The sequence below is a fragment of the Rhinichthys klamathensis genome, unplaced genomic scaffold (assembly GCF_029890125.1).
Source record: "Rhinichthys klamathensis goyatoka isolate OS25496 unplaced genomic scaffold, OSU_Roscu_1.1 h1tg000035l_1, whole genome shotgun sequence".
Lineage (NCBI taxonomy): Eukaryota > Metazoa > Chordata > Actinopteri > Cypriniformes > Leuciscidae > Rhinichthys > Rhinichthys klamathensis.
Genome location: NW_026606583.1, coordinates 6,082,784 through 6,102,571, shown reverse-complemented (window position 1 = coordinate 6,102,571; position 19,788 = coordinate 6,082,784). Strand labels below are relative to the sequence as shown.

The window sequence follows — 19,788 nt, the reverse complement described above, 5'->3', positions numbered from 1 at the left end:
TTTTGTTCAGGGGAAAATCTGAAGCAGCTTTTGGAGGTGGTCACATCAGAAATTAATAAGTTAAAAATATGGTTTGACTTAAATAAATTATCGTTAAATTTAGATAAAACCAAATTTATGCTGTTTGGTAATCGTAAAACCGACACACAAGTAAAAGTTATGATTAATAATGTTAAAATAGAAAGAGTGTATGAAAATAAATTTTTGGGTGTGATTCTTGACCATAAAATTTGTTGGAAACCCCATATCAAATATGTTAGAACAAAAGTAGCGCAGAGTATTGGAGTAATGGGGAAAGCAAGGCATGTATTGAGTAAAAAAGCACTTTTTATCTTGTATTGTTCCCTTGTGTTGCCTTATTTAAATTATTGTGTTGAAGTATGGGGCAACACCTACAAAACCACCTTACAAACATTAAGCACAATACAAAAAAGAACAATTAGGATAGTAAATAAGGTAGGATATCATGAGCATACTAATTTGCTATATTTAAAATTGCACACTCTAAAGTTTAATGATCTCGTTAAATTTAAGACCGCTCAATTAATTTATAAAGCAATAAATAAACAGTTGCCTGGAAACATACAACAGTTTTGTACAGATAGGGTTGGGGGTTATAACTTGAGAGGGGATTTAAACTTGAGTCAACATACACTGTAATGAATTGCTGTAAAAATTACAGCAATATTTTACAGCAGCTGGCTGTTTTCTAATAATACAGCATATTGCTGTAAACTGCAATGCATTCTGGGGTCACGTGACGGTTTGATTCAAAATACAGAATATTGCTGTAAATTTCAAATCTACAGAGGCATTGTGATCTTCAACGGTCGTGTCGTCGACTTTCGGGTAGCGGCAAGAGGAGTGATTCTCAGCTCTGTGGTAAGTCACTTATTATTTCAGTTTCTTATTTTTATGTTGTGTTACTCGTAGACTATGAAGGTAACGTTATATTCGCGGTTCATATTGGTAACCGAGGATCACGCATCCTCCGTACGGGGTTACGAGGGAGACTTGCGCGGGGCTTCAGCATCGCGGACGCGGTAGTATTTCACACATTCCTCGGGATCTATGGGCTCCTATGTTAACCCTCTGGTGTTCTTCGGTCGTTTCCGACCGGAATTTTTTTAATAAAAAAATGTTAAAAATCGTAGCTTCATCGGAATGGTACGAAACTTGGTGACTTTTATGGTACTTAGTATATGAACACACAAAAAAATTGGGGACATGATTTGAAAAGTCTAAGTGGTCGTAAAAAAAATAGTCACACTCATGGCCTTCGGTCAAAAATGACCGGCCATAGGATATGAATGGGAAAATGGCAAAAATATGAAAATACAGAGGTTTTTTGTGCGTACAATCTACAAATCAGCCACGATGCAGAAAAAAATCATAACACAGTGAAGGGGTGAATCTCTAAAACATCAAGAGTGCAAAACAGACAAATACACTCACACACACACACACTTATACACACAAAAACACACGCACACACAAATGAACGTGTGTCATTGCAAAAGCTAATTTTGGGAAATGTGTGAAATAAAAGCAATTATTCATCAATGTAAGGAATAAAAAGCACACAGATATGAAAGCATGAGACTGTAAGCCATCAAGGTTGCAAAATAGACATGCTCACACACACACACACACACACACACACACACACACACACACACACACACACACACATAGGGAAATATGAGACTGGTGAAACTGTAACAGAGAAATGTGAGAATATGTGAAATCAAATCAATGAATCAAATAAAGGGGAGACATTGGGTCCAAAATGCAAAGGTCACACACTATGTCTCTCTCTCTTGAACACACGCACACACACACACACAGTGTAAGACCAAACGATGGAATTCTTCCCTAGTAACCTCCAGGCCTATTGCAGCACATATGTGCTCTTTTGATGTGTTTATTAGAGGTTGAATTCAAATCAAATACTGTCAAACTACCCATACTACTTCTGAATAGGATGTCTACTTCATAAATTGTATGAAAATTATGGAAATACATGGTTCAGATCACTCAAAACATATATGAAAATGGAGGCGCCCTTATATGGTCAGTAAGGAAGCTTGGCGTTCCATGCATCTAGTGAAAAAGTTTGGTATGCGCCAAAATAAAATCTTGACTGAAAGCTTATTTTTTGAGATATCAACCTAAAATTTGGAACACAACTTCTTAAGATTTTTGGCTTTCATTTTCTTGCAGTTTTAGAGTAAAATATATTTTATAATATATATATTTTATATAAAATATAAATAATAAAAATTTTACATTGTTCATTTTTATTAACTCAAACTTTCATAACTTTTTTTCTGTTTCACTTTCATAATTTCTTTCACTTCTACAATAATCTGGCAATGTCTTCTTTAAAACAAGACCAACCATAGGTCTATATTCCAAAGCATTCTTGAATTACAACCATTTAAGTTTGGATAGTGATTTTCATGTCTATGCGAAAATTTTTAAAAATTTTATTTTTTAAAAAATAAAATAAAACAACCAAACAAACAAAAAACTTGACAAAAATAGTCTTTGAGAATCACTTATTATAAATTAAAATCCACAACCTGAAAAAAATAGGCAAATATGTGCAAAAACAACTAGAATTCACAAGCCTTTCTACAGAGGCTGTAAATCCATCTAGTGGTTAAAATATGATATTGCATGATAATTATGCTCACTACATCCACCAGATGGCTCCAATGTGATTTAAAAAAAATGTTTTCTATAGGCCAAGGATCCACTTTAACCTGAAATACAGCATTAATTAAAAAATAATAAAAATAATATATATATATACATTTTCTATTATATTCAATGGGAAAAAATTGATCATAATTATTGCATAAATATGAATTATTTTCATAAAATTCTCTCAAAACACAAAAAAAGAAAAAGAAAAAATATTATTGAACAAAAAAAATTTCATTGATTTTACTGAAAAAAAATAAAAATTGATTTCAGGGGTCCGGTCACTTTTGACCGCGAAGGTCTTGAGTGTGACTGGAAAACGAAGAACTCCAGAGGGTTAAGAAGAATTACATGCTTTAATGACAACAGGCGGTATTCACACGAGCTTCGTGTTGATCTGCACACTTCGTCGGGATTATTTTATGGTGTAAATCAAATCAAAATCAAGTCATCTGTTAAAATGGGGGCCGAAATGAAAACGCCGTTGCTAAAACCTTGCGTCAGAATCTGAATGTTGCTGTGTCGCATGTTTAATATGCCTATGTAAAAATCCCTTACATTTCATTACGAATATAGGCTAGCCTATATCCTATATATTTTAGCTATAGCCTACTCTCTGTGTGTAATTTGCTTATTGTTTTCATAATTCCTTTGTTAATTTTATTTAAAAGAAAGAGTTCCTGCACTCTGAATAAAATATAGTTTAAATTTAAAAAGCTGAAAAATAAAAATAAACTATTGTCACATGTGGTATTGTTTTAGGAGACACTTTGACAAGTGGACACTGGAAGACCAAGTTGTGTGTGAGGAGAGCATTCAGCCCAGCTTCCTGTCTGGCCTTGACATAGGCCTACTGTTCACTGCATATTACATAAATCAGGAGGAGGCAGCCTGCACCTTGGAGTTCATTTAAAGGTAATGATTGAATTCTTAACAACCTCAGTACATTTTACACATTTATTCAATATCAGAACTTGCCTTTAGATATATTATCTAATGGGGAGGTCTTCCTGAGAGGTCCTCATGACTGGAGTTGAGAAACACTGCTCTAACAGATTTCAAAAACATGATTACAAGCATCAAAACTTAAAACCAATCCTAATTACATATTGTCTGTTTCCTGACCCATTAGGTGCTTTGTAAGAGAGGAACAAATTGGCACTAAGGGGCCTAAAGTGTGCCAAGAAAACATCCCCCACACCATTACACCACCACCACCAGCCTGCACAGTGGTAACAAGGCATGATGGATCCATGTTCTCATTCTGTTTACGCCAAATTCTGACTCTACCATCTGAATGTCTCAACAGAAATCAAGACTCATCAGACCAGGCAACATTTTTCCAGTCTTCAACTGTCCAATTTCGGTGAGCTCTTGCAAATTGTAGCCTCTCGTTCCTATTTGTAGAGGAGATGCGTGGTACCCGGTGGGGTCTTCTGCTGTTGTAGCCCATCCGCCTCAAGGTTGTGCGTGTTGTGGCTTCACAAATGCTTTGCTGCATACCTCGGTTGTAATGAGTGGTTATTTCAGTCAAAGTTGCTCTTCTATCAGCTTGAATCAGTCGGCCCATTCTCCTCTGACCTCTAGCATCAACAAGGCATTTTCGCCCACAGGACTGCCGCATACTGGATGTTTTTCCCTTTTCACATCATTCTTTGTAAACCCTAGAAATGGTTGTGTGTGAAAATCCCAGTAACTGAGCAGATTGTGAAATACTCAGACCGGCCCGTCTGGCACCAACAACCACGCCACGCTCAAAATTGCTTAAATCACCTTTCTTTCCCATTCTGACATTCAGTTTGGAGTTCAGGAGATTGTCTTGACCAGGACCACAACCCTAAATGCATTGAAGCAACTGCCATGTGATTGGTTGATTAGATAATTGCATTAATGAGAAATTGAACAGGTGTTCCTAATAATCCTTTAGGTGAGTGTATGTGCTTATATGTATTTAGGAACATAGTTAATTCACTCATTAACTATCTCTCCGGTTTAATTTTATGAAGAATATTTTTAGGTTGAATATTTACCGAACATTGCTGTATATAGTTGTTGCTTTCTACGTTATGGGAGCAGTCTATTTCCCTCCTAAATCATTCATTTGTACATACACAGCGTAATTATTTATATTTTATGTTGGTTGGAGTTCTAAACGCACTGCAGACCTCTTTGCGTGATCACGAAGGCTAATTGCTGAATCGGAATTTATAAGCAAGATCACGGGAATCAATAGCCTAATACAGCCCAGTTGTGCTAAAATAAAGGTCATGAGACGTCCATCATCAGATGAATGACATGGAAAAGTTAAGTTAGAGCCGCTAAAGCCAGTGCTACTACCCATGCGAACATGAACACTAAGCTTTTCCCTCCAAAATTATAGCCTAAAACTTATCTAAGTTGTCACGCTGCCTCTCCAAATGCAAAACTGACATTAACAAAATGCAATGACAGCTTAAAAAGACATGTCTTATGTCTTAAAAAGTACTTGGGTGTGTGTTTTACTTTATATCTACTGTTTAATAATGCAATCGGTGCTGTCTGTCCATAGAAGAACATGACAGCCCGCGTATGTTTTGGAACTATTGGGGCTTACATGAACCACGTGACAGCCGTCGCGGCGACATCAAAGCGTGTCGCAACTCTTTCCTCTGTCTCAAATCGAGCCGTTCGACCGTGTAACGTCACACGGTCGGACGACCCTCCCACGATTGTTGATTGACAGCAGCGTTTCAACACAGACCCGCACTGAGCGAACTGTCATCAAAGTCCGCCATTGTTGATACGCTGGAGCAGAATGGCGTCTAAGCGATTGTGGTGTTCTGTTCTGGGCTGTAATAACGAACACAGCAGTCATTTTAATGTTCCTAAATCCGAACCGCTGAAGACGCAGTTTTGTTTTTGAAGGGAATATTCCCCACGATCAACGTCAATGCTTTCATTGCTTTCATGTTCATCCTGTTCGAGCCTTAATTGTCGAACTTCTTTGCGGCCGTCATCTTGTTCCGGGTCCGACTCCGGTTCAAACTGATACGGTTGGACAGATCATGTGTCCTCAGAGACTCCCGCTGCCATTCTTAGGGCTGGGAATCGATTCCAAAAAGAATCGATTCCACGATTCCGAGGCGTTAGGAATTGAGAGTCGATTTCAAAGGTTGGAATCGATTCCATTAAGGGGAATCGACTCCTCCTTTAAGATTTTTTATCCTGTTACCGATTTCATTTGTCAACACAATCACGTCACCTGTAAATAACTAAAGTTCAGACTAAATAAATGGATCCAGTCGTGACACGTATGGTTTAGGCCGGGTAGGATGATTATTTCAGCATTGTGTAGGCAATCAGTGCATTGACCCAATGAAATCTTTGGTTTGATCTTACTCGTTGTAATTTAGGACAAGTAATAAATCTGATTTATGAAATCAATCGACAAAAATCAATCACACTCACGCGACAAAGAATGCCTCCAGGGTCAAGTCTGGCGCTCCGTTAAGTGAGATTCGATAAAAAAATGTAAATGCCAAATTTGCGATAGATTTAGCAAAACAACATCCCCAATGATAAAACATCTTAGGGCCGTTCACAAAAATAATGTATGAAGCCATACTATAGTATAATGTGAGATAGAAATGAATATTTAAGTCATTAAATTCAAGTTCAAGTAAACTTTTCCCTGTCAGTCATTCTCCAGCGTTCAAACAGCGCATCGCGTTCGGTTACGACAGTCAACGATAAAAGTATCTCCAAGATGATTCAATGTTACTATTATTATAGGCCTACTTGATGATCTGTAGATAAAGCTCTATGGTTTCGCATAAAATGAAAAATAAAATGTTGCACTGTATTGGAGTCTTTCATAATCATATCATTATAGGCTACTTTTTTGTGCAATGAAAGACTATTAATAGCCTTTTTTGTTCTGTTCTGTTCTGTCCTCTCTATCATATGTTGCTGCCTCATTAAACAGCTGTGCTATACATTTAAAAAATGTCTTAACTCTCTCTATATATATATATATATATATATAGAAAAACAATAATTGTATAAAATCTGAACATTTAGTGAAAAAAAAAACTCATTTAGTGGGGAACAAATAAGAGAGACAATATGTGTAGCACTAAATCTGGTAAACCGTTACACATTGCATTGTTGTAAAATATACATTCATGAAAAACAAGATAAAAATCAATTTTATATAGGCTATATATATATATATATATATACATATAGCATGCCCGAGCATGCCCCCGGACCCCCCTAGTAATATCCTTCTAACCTATTTCACCCCAGACCCCTTTTCATGCATGGAAGTTCATCCTGGATTTGCAACGGTCGCTTTGTCACGCCCGATGTAGTCTCGCGTAGCCAGGTCTGGAATTCATAGCAGCTTTCTTTGGCCAAGGCCCGCCCATAAGGCCATTTGACCGACATGTCAAACAACCAATTACAGTTCGTTTCGTTCAGCGTCACGTTTCGGGGGGTGGAAATGTCCCCACAACAACAGACCGGCATGCAACAAGTCAGTCAGCATAGAAAATCAAAGAAGGAGAAGTAAACTTCAAGAGTCTATGTCATGAACCTCGCATACTTTTGAGAATCCTACGTTTAGCTGATCTTGATAAATGCTCATTGTCACTCATGTAAACACAACAGTTTTTTTTCTGCAATCACACGTCTCCCGATCACTTTGTTTCCCGGCGGACCGAAAATAAACACGACACTCGCGCCCCCCGGAAATCCGATAAAATTCAACCAATCAGATGACGACTTCGACATTCCTGAAGTGTTTCCAGTTAAGTGTACCATATGCATCAGACGTTTAGCCAACGTTCCGTAGGCGTGACGTCTGAGGCTGAGACTACGCCCGATGTAGAGAGTTTCTCGCTGTGTGGAACGGTAAGACGCGACAATGTTAGACACGGTGTTGGTATAAAAAAACAGTCTTTTGACAGTTTATTGACAATCTTTTCGATTCCAGAAACAGGAATCGGAATCGGAATCGATTCCAAAATATCCGGAATCGAACAGCCCTAATTCTTACTCCAAAATATACCCTCAACTGTTGTCAAGGAAACACTCCACGTAGTTGTGCCTAGAACAGAGGGGCGGAGTCAGCGAAGCTCATTATCATTTAAAGGCATATGCACTGAAACGGCGTGCTGAAAACAGAGCTGTTTTTGACCAGGTAAAATTTAAAAAATATATTATATATAGTATATTTCTTAAAATACTAATGAGAATTTTTAATAAAAGTGTATTACAAAGTTTTCATTTAGACCCTAAACATTCATATTAACTTGTACAAAAATAGATATGACCTAGGGGTGTAACGGTTCACAAAATTCACGGTTCGGTTCGATACGATACAGTGGTGTCGCGGTTCCCTAGATTTTCGATACAGCAAAAAGAAAGAAATGCCAGATAAATTTCCTATTTATTAATAGAAAAAATATTTATAAATAAGTTTGAGTTTTCCTACATCTTTTAAAACTTTCAGGTTTATAAATGGGGTAATCTTTGAAGGATGAACAAATATTGTTTTGGTCATCACATTAAAAATAACATTCAAATATAGGCCTATATTTATATATATATTTAATATTTAGATCATATTTGAGTTTTGAAGTGCTGCAAAAAGATGTGTGAAGTACTTGAAAGCATTTCACTATTCTAGCCAAACTTCCATGGTTACAGTTAGTGTTACTATATTAAATCCATGGTGAATGTTGCTGATCTGTGGACTTAAAGCCTATAACTAGATCATTCACGGCACAATGTTTCTTCTGGTTTCCACGTCAGCGCTGTTTGATCTAAAAGAGATCTACGGTTAATAACAGAGAAATTTGAATGCTTCTCACTAGATCTCGCAGCGATGTTATTACTTCAGTGGCGAATAATTTTTTTTTCTTCACTAGATCTCTTAGCGCTGTGTAGTTACAGTGTCGCTTGATCGAGATCGGCTCACGCTGCACAGATGTTGCTGGTCCGAACTGATAAACGGTCCGTTAAGCACAATATAATGAGTAGCGCAGTTTTGTTCTGCTTTCATTACGTTTGCCATTTGATGTTGCACAACGTTGAGGTGGTCGCGCCGTCGCGCCAGCGCGGATTTTGTCGGCAGGAAAAATGGTCCAAGGAATCGTCCGGTTTGTATGCATACCGAACTGGAAGCCTCGTACCGAAACGGTTCAATACGAATACATGTACCGTTACACCCCTAATATGACCCCTTTAAAAAAAGTGTCTTTTCAAAACATTTCGCGGTACAGATATGTCTATAACAAATTAAACAACTCTAGTTGAATAACCGAGTATTAATTTCGTTCGTTTGTGTTAAATTAAAGGCGAACTGTGCTGAAATGTGTTGCTTTTGAAATCATGCTTTGCTCGCTGTTGCTGCTGTCAGTTTATTGACAAGCAGTTTCTCTAAATAAAGCTAGCTAGCATTGTTATTTAGTCTCTCCCGATAGAACCCCTTTCATTTCTCTTCCTTCTCCATATCTTCCAAAGAAACTGCGGCGTATCGCTAAAATGTAAACAAATACTAAGCTGCGCTGTCTCTCTTTCACTATTTCTGGAATGTTTAGTCGCGCCTCTGTGAAGTTCTGAAGGCGTTGCCCCTGGCAACCGATAGCGTCTCCTACCATCATGGCCGACCGGCTCAGACCCCGCCCAAATCGGACCCAGCCTCAGCCTCCCCCACCCCCCATTCAGTTTTATTTATTTATTTTCCTCTCATTGTTAATGTCTGTAACCTTTCATTGAATAAAAAGACCTGAGCAGAGATTTGTTCATTGCCTGAGTATAAAATAAAATATGTATCATTCTCTGTCTGAATTTACTTGTGCAGAGACAACTGTCACACACACAGTTAAAGGGTTAGTTCACCCAAAAATGAAAATTCTGTCAGTAATTACTCACCCTCATGCTGTTCCAACCCCGTAAGACTTTCGTTCATCTTCGAGAAAGTATTCTCGTCGATTGATAAATTTAAGATTGAGCCACTGTAGTCACTCGGACTATTTTAACGATGTCTTTCATAACTTTTGGGCCGGCCAGTTTCAATCCCTTAAGAAGCCTATGGAGGAGTGATCCAGCTCTCAGATTTAATCAAAAATATCTTCATTTGTGTTCCGAAGATGAACGAAAGTCTTACGGGGTTGGAACAACATGAGGGCGAGTAATTACTGACAGAATTTTCATTTTTGGGTGAACTAACCCTTTAATTATTTATCATATATTACACTGTGTTGAGTGCAGTAGTGCTTATGCTGGAGGGAGTGTAATAAAGTAAACTGCAACAGAATAGTCTAGGGAGGGAAAAGTTAATAATTGTTTCTGTGGGTTTTGTGCAGTGAACTGTTACTATAGTTTAGTCCAGTGTTGTGCTTATGGGACTGGGGATATAGAGGAGCAAACTGCAACACTGCAGTTTGGGGTGGGTGAAGGAAGGATTACAATAGATTTTTATTGAGAAACAAAAAATGTTTCAAGTGTGTTGGAGTTTAGACGATTCCTCTTTTTGGACAAAACCTCTCCAGCCTTGGAAAAGATCCTTTCACAAGGAACAGAGGATGCAGGGGAACATAAAAATGCCAGTGCCAGTTGGTATAAATGAGGATACTGATGCTTCGGTTGAGCCCAGACGGGGGAGGATCTCCTCTTTCTTGCTGGCTCCATTACCAGGAAAAAGGAAGAGTCGCAAAAAGCAAACAAATCCAAAAGGGCAATCCAAAACAAAAAGCAGTCCAGTCCAGATCCAAAAATCCAAAGCAATGTTTCTGATGAAATAGAACGGTTAAGATTGAAATTTGGACACATGCTGCTGGCCCGAGAATGTTCGGTTTCTGTGGTAGCACCCCCCCCCAAACCCCCCCCCCCCCCCCCCCCCCCCCCAACCTCCCCGCCCCGGAAAAATTTAAATCTTAACCGTTCTATTTCTTAAGAAACGATCTTAAAACAGGGCTTTAAATGTGTAAAATACCGAACTTGTCCTTTAATTTCTTTTACCTGCTGGAATTCAACTGTACAAACTGAGAAAGCTTCAACTCTCACTCCTAACTTTTTTTTTTTAGTTTTTGAAATGTTATCCTGCTTGTCCCACCCTTAAAGTTCCACCCTGTTAGGCTATGTTATGGAGAATGTTTGTCCTATCAAAAAAAATTAAAAACAAATCTGACATAGTTATAAAAGTTCTGTTCATCTGTAGAAGGCTAGCTAGCTAAATGTTGATCACTCAAAGAGCTATGGCTAACTTAGCTCAGAATTTGCCACCCTGTTAGATTCCACCCTGTTAGGTCTATAAACCAATATGTATTCCTTATAGTTAAACATGTCACTATTTTGGTAAAATGCTAAAAACATGAAAATCATGTCCTTTTTTTCCCAACACTTATGAAGCCAAAATGTCACCCAGGAATGACCCACACCCATTTTTTCTCGACACAAGCTCCAACGCCTCGGTTCAAATGTCACATCACATCACTACCTGGAGTCTTGTCGTCATCTACCTTCACCACACCCGTGACAGCACCATTACAGATTCTGGGAGTGTGCTGTGCAGTTTCGCGTGTTTTGCATCCTTTCAATCAGAATGAAACTGCCTCGTGGCGCTCATGCAGGCTGTGTGAATGCACTGCAGAGCATCAGCCTTGCACTTTCACGTTGTACTGCAGAATTTGCAGAAAGAGGCAGTGTATACGAGTGAGTTTAAAATTGTTATTTTCAGTTCAAAACCTCAAAAAACCATACAGCTATACAGATGTTATTGCCAGACCAGTCTAAAATCTTGGCATGTTTGCATTTCATTTTTCAATTGTCTAGATGTTGCCAAAAATAATATTTTGCAGCATGCTTTGTTCAAAGAAATGTATACCGTATCTTGAAGTGAAACAGATATTTATTATATTATGCCTGTCACAGTTGGGTTCACTAGTTCACTCTAGGTGTAGGTGCCAAAAGTTGGGTCAGAACTCTAGGTGTCAGTGCCCAGGGGCACCAAAGAGTCTTAATCCGCCACTGTCTGGATTGTATAAAGCGCGCCGCTTTAACAATAAAGGTGACTTACACTCTGCAGGACATTGGCCGTCAAGGAGTGGAGTTTGACACGTGCTTTAGGCTGTCGCAGATTTGATGAATAGCCTTCCAAAAGCAATTAATGTCAATTCATATTTTTCAGGCGTGGAGCCCTCTGGGGCCAGTGGCATAAACGTAGTCACTATGTTAAGAACGTGTCTTAAGAACTAGTTTGACCAACTAGCAGTTAGACAAGAGATTATCTTACTCACAGCTCCCTGTTCATAACCAATGATCTCATTCACAGGTGTCTTCCTCCCTTTCTTTTTTGGCTCATCTTAAAACTCTCACCATAATTATTTCAATAACTTCTTGGCGTTGCTATCTTCTTCTCACTATCAGATTATTACTTCACTTTATATGATTTACTTCAAACAGTTTTCTAAAATTGATAAAGAATACATATTAAAAGGAATACATTGCCTACAGGATGTAGGCATAATACCCCTGGTACAATCGAGAGGCTGGTGCTTGTTAATGATAATAACTAAACACTGAACTCACATGGACTTAACAGTGTCTTATTTCTGCTCATATTGCCCAAATCATACCACCAAAATATACTGCATTTCTAATTAAAAATATATATACAGGCCTGTCAATTTTCAATCTCAGCAGAAGAAAAACAAAAATGTGAACAAAATGCAAGTTTTGTTTCTAAAAAAATGCTTAATGTGAAATGTGTTTATGTAAATAAAAGCCTAAATTAAATCTGTTAATATAAAGTGAAAATTCTGACTAAACCTCTCAATTCATATGGATTAGTTTTATAATTTCTTGATTAACTTTTTGAAGCAACAAAATGTTGTTTCATAGGCTTTCAATGGAGGGACAGAAAGCTCTCAGATCTCATCAAAAAGATCTTCATTTGTGTTCCGAAGATGAACGAAAGTCTTAGGCTACAGGTTTGGAACAACTTGAAGGTGAGTAAATGATGACAGAATTTTCATGTTTGGGTGAACTACCCCTTTAAATGGTAGTATGCACGCGCACACACACACAAGCATTTTGACTGGGAGACATTTTGTTATTAAACAGCAAGCATTTATTGATTTCATTTTAATAACTGAGATCTGTCATGCTTTAGACATTTAAAACATAAATCCTCTTAAATACTACAGAATCATCTAATGTTGAATATAATTACAAATACCATAAGTTTCATATAAAACATTAGCAGTCTATTTTGCATTTAAAACAAAATTATATCCTAACTATAAGCCTCATGTTATTGTGACAGATAGCAAATTGTGCGTTTAAAAATACAATGGGTAGAATTACGAACAGTCAAGTATCATCAAGATAAGATGATACAAGTGACAAACTTAAAATATTACAGAAAACATCAACCTTTATCAAACATGATCAATAAAGCTGACAGATAATGTACAAGAGAAATCAATTAAACAAGCTCATATTGGTGTGCAAAAAAACACAAATGTATGTTTTACAGCCAACACAAACGTGACAAGAGAAGAACTGTGATGATAGATATAGTGGATGTGGCCGCAGAAGAAGGTGCTGTGGAGCGCTGTGATGTCACAACTCTGCCATTCAAGGGCTGAACTCCTCTGAAGTTGTTGGTCGTCAGAACTGGAGGGCTTGCTTTGAAAAAGGTAGTTGTGCTGAAGCGGTTGATCTGTTTGGAGGAATAAATTCAACTGAGTGACTTTTAGGTTTTAACTCAGAATATGAAGAATGTTGCCATCCAATAATAGACGACTACGATTTTTTTATGAATTACTCTACTATAGAGTTGCCTTGACATACCAAGTCCTGACTGACTTTGATGGGATCCTTGAACACAGTCCAAATCACAACTTCATTGCAGTTGGGTGTGGTAAGAGAGCCTTGGTACCGGTAATATTCAGTCATGTTCACCCCTTCAAGCAGACTGTCCATTGTGATTTGATTCATGATGTCTACTGTTGTATCACCTAAATACACAAAAACGTCAAGAGGGTGTAAGGAAACTACTTGGCCGTCTTCAGTTTTGTGCTAATTTGTTGTTAAATCAAATCGGTTAAGAGAAATTAACACAATATACCAAGTTTTTTTAATGGTATGAATTGCAAGACTCTTCATACTAATAAAAAGATTCTGTTACGTGCTTGATATTAGAGGTATAATTGCATAACATTTAATTGAGACGTGCAATAAACAGAAACAACCGATAAAATAGAATAACGTACAGGTCAATTTATCAGAAATAACGCAGTGTGAACAAATTGAAGAGGAGATAAAAAAATTTTTTAAAACGATTTCTGTAACTGATAACCCAAAACCCCCAAACCGAACTAGAAATTGTAGAAACAAAACCGAAATCTTCAGTGTATTCGACGCTTTACATTAACTACGCTAACTAAAACCAAAAATACAAAAAGTGGTGATCACTCTTAACTAACAATGAAGATATAACTGTAGACTGTTCGAAGTTCAAGATCACATGGCAAACATCGCTTTCACAGAATTGAGTGAAGTCTGACGCTGATCTGGTTCACTACGCAAAAAAGAAAAATCGGTCAACATTGTTGTTCCAAAACCTTTATGACTTTCTTTTTTTTCTGTGGAAAACAAAAGTAGGTATTTCTCTATGATTTGTGCCTGAATGTCATTGTTGTTTTGTACCCCAATGACACTCAATGTATGGACAAAAACAGTTGAAACATTCTTCAAAAATATCTTACATTGCGTTTCAATGGGGAACGACATGAAGGTGAGGAGTGACAATTTTCATTTCTGGGTAAACTATCAACAACCAACTATTTCTTTACCTGAAGAAGGGATCTGTTTCAAAAAGGATGTTAGGATATCCCAACTTTTTGTTTTGTTTTGTTCATTGGTTCCCTGTTGGTTAAATAAAAATACATACACATGAGCATACAACTAAACCATGAATATACTTTAAGGTTTGCGCTTCCCTCTGGATATAATAAATGTCGTCTTGCTCACCTCAATAAAGAAACCAAGAACAGCCAATCCTGTGCTGTCTTTAGCAGCCAGAGCAGCTGCCAAACTCCCGTTGTATTTTGAATGGACATTCACAATGTGCAGCTGAGAAACAGAATCAGACGTATAAAGATAATGCATTTGGGATAATGCTATGTGGAATAATGCAATGAATTTGCAGGGAAAATTAATGAATTCATACCTCCATTGGGTATTGTTTGCCATCCACAGTGTGTTCGGAGCCAGGCGAGGAGCTGCCGTTACCCCAGTGGAGATGGAATTGTTTAGTGTTGTACAGACCTGGAAGATCACCTCCTTGCACTGTCATTTTATCATCATCCAGGTTGACCACCACTGTGAAGACAATGGACATATTAGAAACAAGGTCCAGGACATGGAATACAGTGACGTTGTGCATCACTGATGCTTCATCTGCTCCCAATCTACCTTATTTTTCAGTTAAGAACAGACGCGGGCATTTGTAATTTGAATGTGTCCAAGGCTTCCGGTATCATTCGCTTCTGGCTATTTTTAGCTGTACAAAACGTTATGCTGCTTGATATCGCAAAAAAACAACAAAAATAACGACTTCATTCCTTCATTCATTTCCTTCTCTGTGGGCCTCTGAGTTAGTTCACGTAGTGTTACAGCGCAGCGCTTCCGTGTTGCACGTCACACGCATCACACACATGACCAGCGTCGGCCAATGGTGAGCCTACATTCTGATGTACACCACACAAGCGCTGTTCCGAAGATGAACGAAGTCTTACGGGGTTGGAACAACATGATGGGGAGTAATTACTGACAGAATTTTCATTTTTGGGTGAACTAACCCTTTAACTTTAGTTAGTGTGTAATGTTGCTGTTTGAGCATTTAAAACATCTGCAAAGTTAGACGCTCTAAGTTCAAGGCTATCACCAGTTAACCGATCACAGCACATTTCGTGTTTTGGAAGGAGGGGGCTTCATCGAAATCAACGCGTTCAACCAGGGGAGAGAGGAGCTGTAATAATTTAAAATATGTGAAAAATAATGGGGGGTTTTTAACAATCAAGCATGAAAACATATTCTAGTAGCCTACACCCTAAAAACAAAATCAAGACTTCGTAAAAAGGCATAAAAGGACCCCTTTAAGTTGCCTCTATGTAGTCAGTGAGTCTCATGGTATGAACAAAAAGAGGAATCAAATAACTTTATCCTTCTGTTGTCTAACAGTTTATCACCTAGATCTCAGTTTTGTAAACTTTTCTGGAGCTTTTTAATGTGAAACTTATCATGTTACCGTCTCTTAAGGATTGATCGCTTTTGTTAGGTACAGTAGCTTATATTCCTCATTCGGAAGCCCATTTGAATAAATCTGCTAAATAAATGTAGCAACTATATTTTGTAAAGACGAACAAATCCTATAATAATACTTTTTTTCTTTTTTTTTAAATCAAGGTTCCCAGTGCTCCGTGCTCCTTACCAGAGTCGCCTGAGTTAGCGATTGACATGAAGGTGGAGTTGTCATCAAAACCAGTGAAGTTGAATGAGGTCAGGTTAGCATTTCCCTTAACAATTCTAGTTTTGATATCAATGGGAGATTGCCTGGATCCACTGCAGGATTGTGGAGCAATTTGGGGCCAGGTGGCAAAATCTATTACAAATTAGGGATAACAAAAATCTACTTCAGAACAAGTTTTAAATATATAACATTTTATAATAAGATTTATATTAACTTTTATACAGTGGAATATTTTATAATATAATAAATCACACTTACTGCATGTTGGCTTGTGATAGCACCATGCTGTTTAGGTTTAAAGGAAAGCATTAATAAATATAACCAATGAAACAGCAGAATTTCCATCAAAAAAAGTTTCAAGCGCCTTTAATACCTTTAATTTTAATAGGAGTAGCCTAGTCCTTTAAGGAGTAAATGAAGTTGAACTCGAGTTACTCACCCACTGCAGAGTCCGCGCTGTGGACGGAGGGACACAGAAGAGCAGCAAGGAGAGTTACCAGCAAGACAGCCATCTAAATCAAACAAGAAATCATTACAATGGAAATCAATACAGAATTTAACCTTAAGTTAATTGAATTTGATATGAGAAACGAAATAAATCAAGAATAGGTAGTTAGTCTTACATCTTCTACTTGATTCTGTAGGCATGCTGAAAATGAATGGCTTCTTCCCCTCCTTTAATACTCTTTTCAGCTCACCTGCTGTGGGTGTGTCACTTTCATGGGTTTCATCCACTCGGCGACATTCCGATTAAACGCATGTGATCCCATTATCACTTATCTTTTACTTTTGAACAGCAGTCAATAGGCCACTTGATTTATCTGGTCGCGTTCCTTTCTTTCAGCATCACTTCGGTCACGTTCTCCAACCCTCTCGTGATGAAGGGAGAAGCACGGTTATGCAATCTCGGGAATGATCAGATGAATGATATCAGTTGATTTATATAGCATAGCTACTTGTCTGTTTAAACGTTTTTTTTACTTAATCTCTTTAATGTTCAGCTTTTGATGCTTCTCATTTTTAACACATTGGTCATTAGTTTTTGCCCATATCAAAGCAGTCAATATCCAACTCGGTAGATCTTATGAGAAAACGTCATTTTACGATGCGATTTCGAATTTGTGCAACGGTTTGTGCAAAATATCGGTAGCTAAAAAAAATAACTAAACATTTGCAATTCCTATGTTCCTTGCAAAAATCTGAATATGATGATAATATAATATAAATATCATCATATTTATTTGTTCTGATAAAATATCATCAAAATAAACAAATAGCCTACTTTTGAATGGATGGCAATGGTGAAAGATGCTTCCAGAACTGGTGGGAGTCATGACATCCGGGGTTAATGGGACCATGCAAACCAGAAAAACGTTAAGAGGTAACAATAAAATAAAAGTCAGGTAAGAGAGAAGGCAGTGCCAGTGCAGGAGATCTTACAAAGATCTTATGTAAGACTTTTAGAACAAAATGAATGCAAATCCGTAAGTGGTGCGTAAGCAGATCGTACGAAAACGTATGAATGAGATCATACGAATTCATATAGGCTTAATCCAATTCGCCAAAACGTAGGGATACAATGTCTAATTGTACAACAATGATCACTTTTGACTTTTGTATGAGCTGTATGAGATGCCTGAGATACAAAGGTGCTCTAACGAGTATATGCGCTTTCATTTCTCAAGAAAGCAACCACATTGTCATTACTGTGATCACAATCATTCAGCAGCAAGTACAGCTGCTCATTTTAAGGATAGGCACAACATTCCATAATGCAAATGCACCTCTGACAAATCCGATGGGTGTCATCATTTCATTTAAATTCATGACTGAGGCTGGGATGGTCCATGAAACTGAACTCCTAAAAAAAAAAAAAAATAAAGCCAAAAATGTAGGCTCACCCAAGTCACCAGCCTCTGCATGTCATTATTGTCATTATAACACCAGCCAGTCAGTCAAAGCTGTGTATTCTGATGAGTTTTTTTTTTGTATCAGTTAGCTAAGGTAAAAAAGAAAAGAAAAAAAAAAGTATTCATTATCCAAATCTGAATACATTTCTCTTATTTTGCCAGTTTTAGTCATGCAGATATACAGAACAGAAAATGGCAGGATGAAAAGGGGGACAGAAAATATTCTTACCTTCATTGTCACAAGCTTAACACATGATTTTAGCTATGCCGCTCTGAGTCACCGTATCTAACAGTTTGATCTGTTTGAGTCTCTTGACTTATCGACTACAGGTTCTTATGAAATGCATGACTGACTATTTCAAATCTTACATACGATCTCTGTTACCTATCTTGCACGGCACTGCCGCCTCTTACCTGATTTTGTTACCTAAAGTTTTTCTGCTTAGCATGGTCCCATTAACTCCTGCTGATATACGTCGTAACTCCCACCATTTAGTCCTGAAAGCATCTTTCACAACCATTAAAAAGTACGATAACACTTTAGTTTAGGGTCCAATTCCAGTGTTGTGTGTAACGCGTTACAAAGTAACGCGTTACAGTAACGTAACTACTTTTTCGGGTAAAAAGTAGTGTAACGCGCTACTACTGAAAATTTGGTAACGAAACGTAGTTCCTTTTTCAATTCGGCGCAACGTTACTTTCGATCTCCGTCATTTGATAGATTTGACCGCGATCGCCATCTCCGTAGTGAACCCCCCAGAGAGAAATGCACATAATGGATTACATAATCAGAGAGTAGCCTATTTCTTTTCGTTTTGAATTGTTTCGTTTAAAGACATTTCAAGCTTAAATTCTATACGTTGAGTTTCGGTTAATTTATGATGAGATGCTCCAGTTCACGTGCAATGCAAGTGACCACGCCGGCGCTTCCATGATTATATTGTCTCCTATATTTGCTTCTTACTTGCAGGCATTTGGTTGATAATAAATTGATTCAAATTAAGATACAATTTATACAAAACGAAATTCGCTTTAAAGAAAGGCTTTCTTCAAAACAAAACTTAATGAAGTGGTCAAAATCATGTCTGATTGACTCAATGTCTCCCGATATATTGCGCATCCATCTTACTCGCGCTGTTCACTTTTCATAATCAGCATAGATGGAAAAAAATGACATTATACTATTTTAACAAATATGAAACTAAATGCGCTTATTTAATGGCTACAACACGTAGGCTAGTAGGCCTACAGACTCTCTATTTGTATATATTGCTGCACATTCATTTAATTCTGAATTTTGCACACATAAGTTGAAAGGCATTTGTTTACGTGCATAGTAAAACATATCTGCAACATTTATCAAGTTCACGGATAATTGTGCGTGCATTTATTAATCATTATGATACTAAAATCATAATAAAGTCTATACTATGTATGTACAAAAAAATCAGATGAGCCCAGAATATGAACGCAACGTGTTTACTCACACGTTAAGCATTTTCCTCCCATAGAAAACCATTATAAGAACGCTTAATTTGGCTTAATGCAGATTAGAATGTCCCCTTATTATGTCTAAATAACAAGATAAGTTTTCTTTTTTTTCTTCTTCACCATACGGTTCAGGACTTCCATAGAATACAGCCT

General features: G+C 37.5%; 1 protein-coding gene across 1 annotated transcript in view; it reads right to left on the bottom strand.

Annotated features, from left to right (window-relative positions):
- Positions 1–17,019, bottom strand: part of LOC130080431 (uncharacterized) — a 40,482-nt gene extending 23,463 nt beyond the window's left edge. Inside the window, exons 1-9 of the mRNA XM_056245779.1 lie at positions 16,933–17,019; positions 16,674–16,746; positions 16,493–16,519; positions 16,196–16,366; positions 14,933–15,084; positions 14,734–14,835; positions 14,556–14,628; positions 13,552–13,718; positions 13,233–13,420 (exon numbers count right to left, since the gene is read on the bottom strand). Coding sequence (XP_056101754.1) covers positions 13,233–13,420; positions 13,552–13,718; positions 14,556–14,628; positions 14,734–14,835; positions 14,933–15,084; positions 16,196–16,366; positions 16,493–16,519; positions 16,674–16,746; positions 16,933–17,004 — 1,025 coding nt within the window. The 5' untranslated portion in view covers positions 17,005–17,019. The remainder of the gene's footprint in view (positions 1–13,232; positions 13,421–13,551; positions 13,719–14,555; positions 14,629–14,733; positions 14,836–14,932; positions 15,085–16,195; positions 16,367–16,492; positions 16,520–16,673; positions 16,747–16,932) is intronic.
- Positions 17,020–19,788: the final 2,769 nt, after the last annotated feature.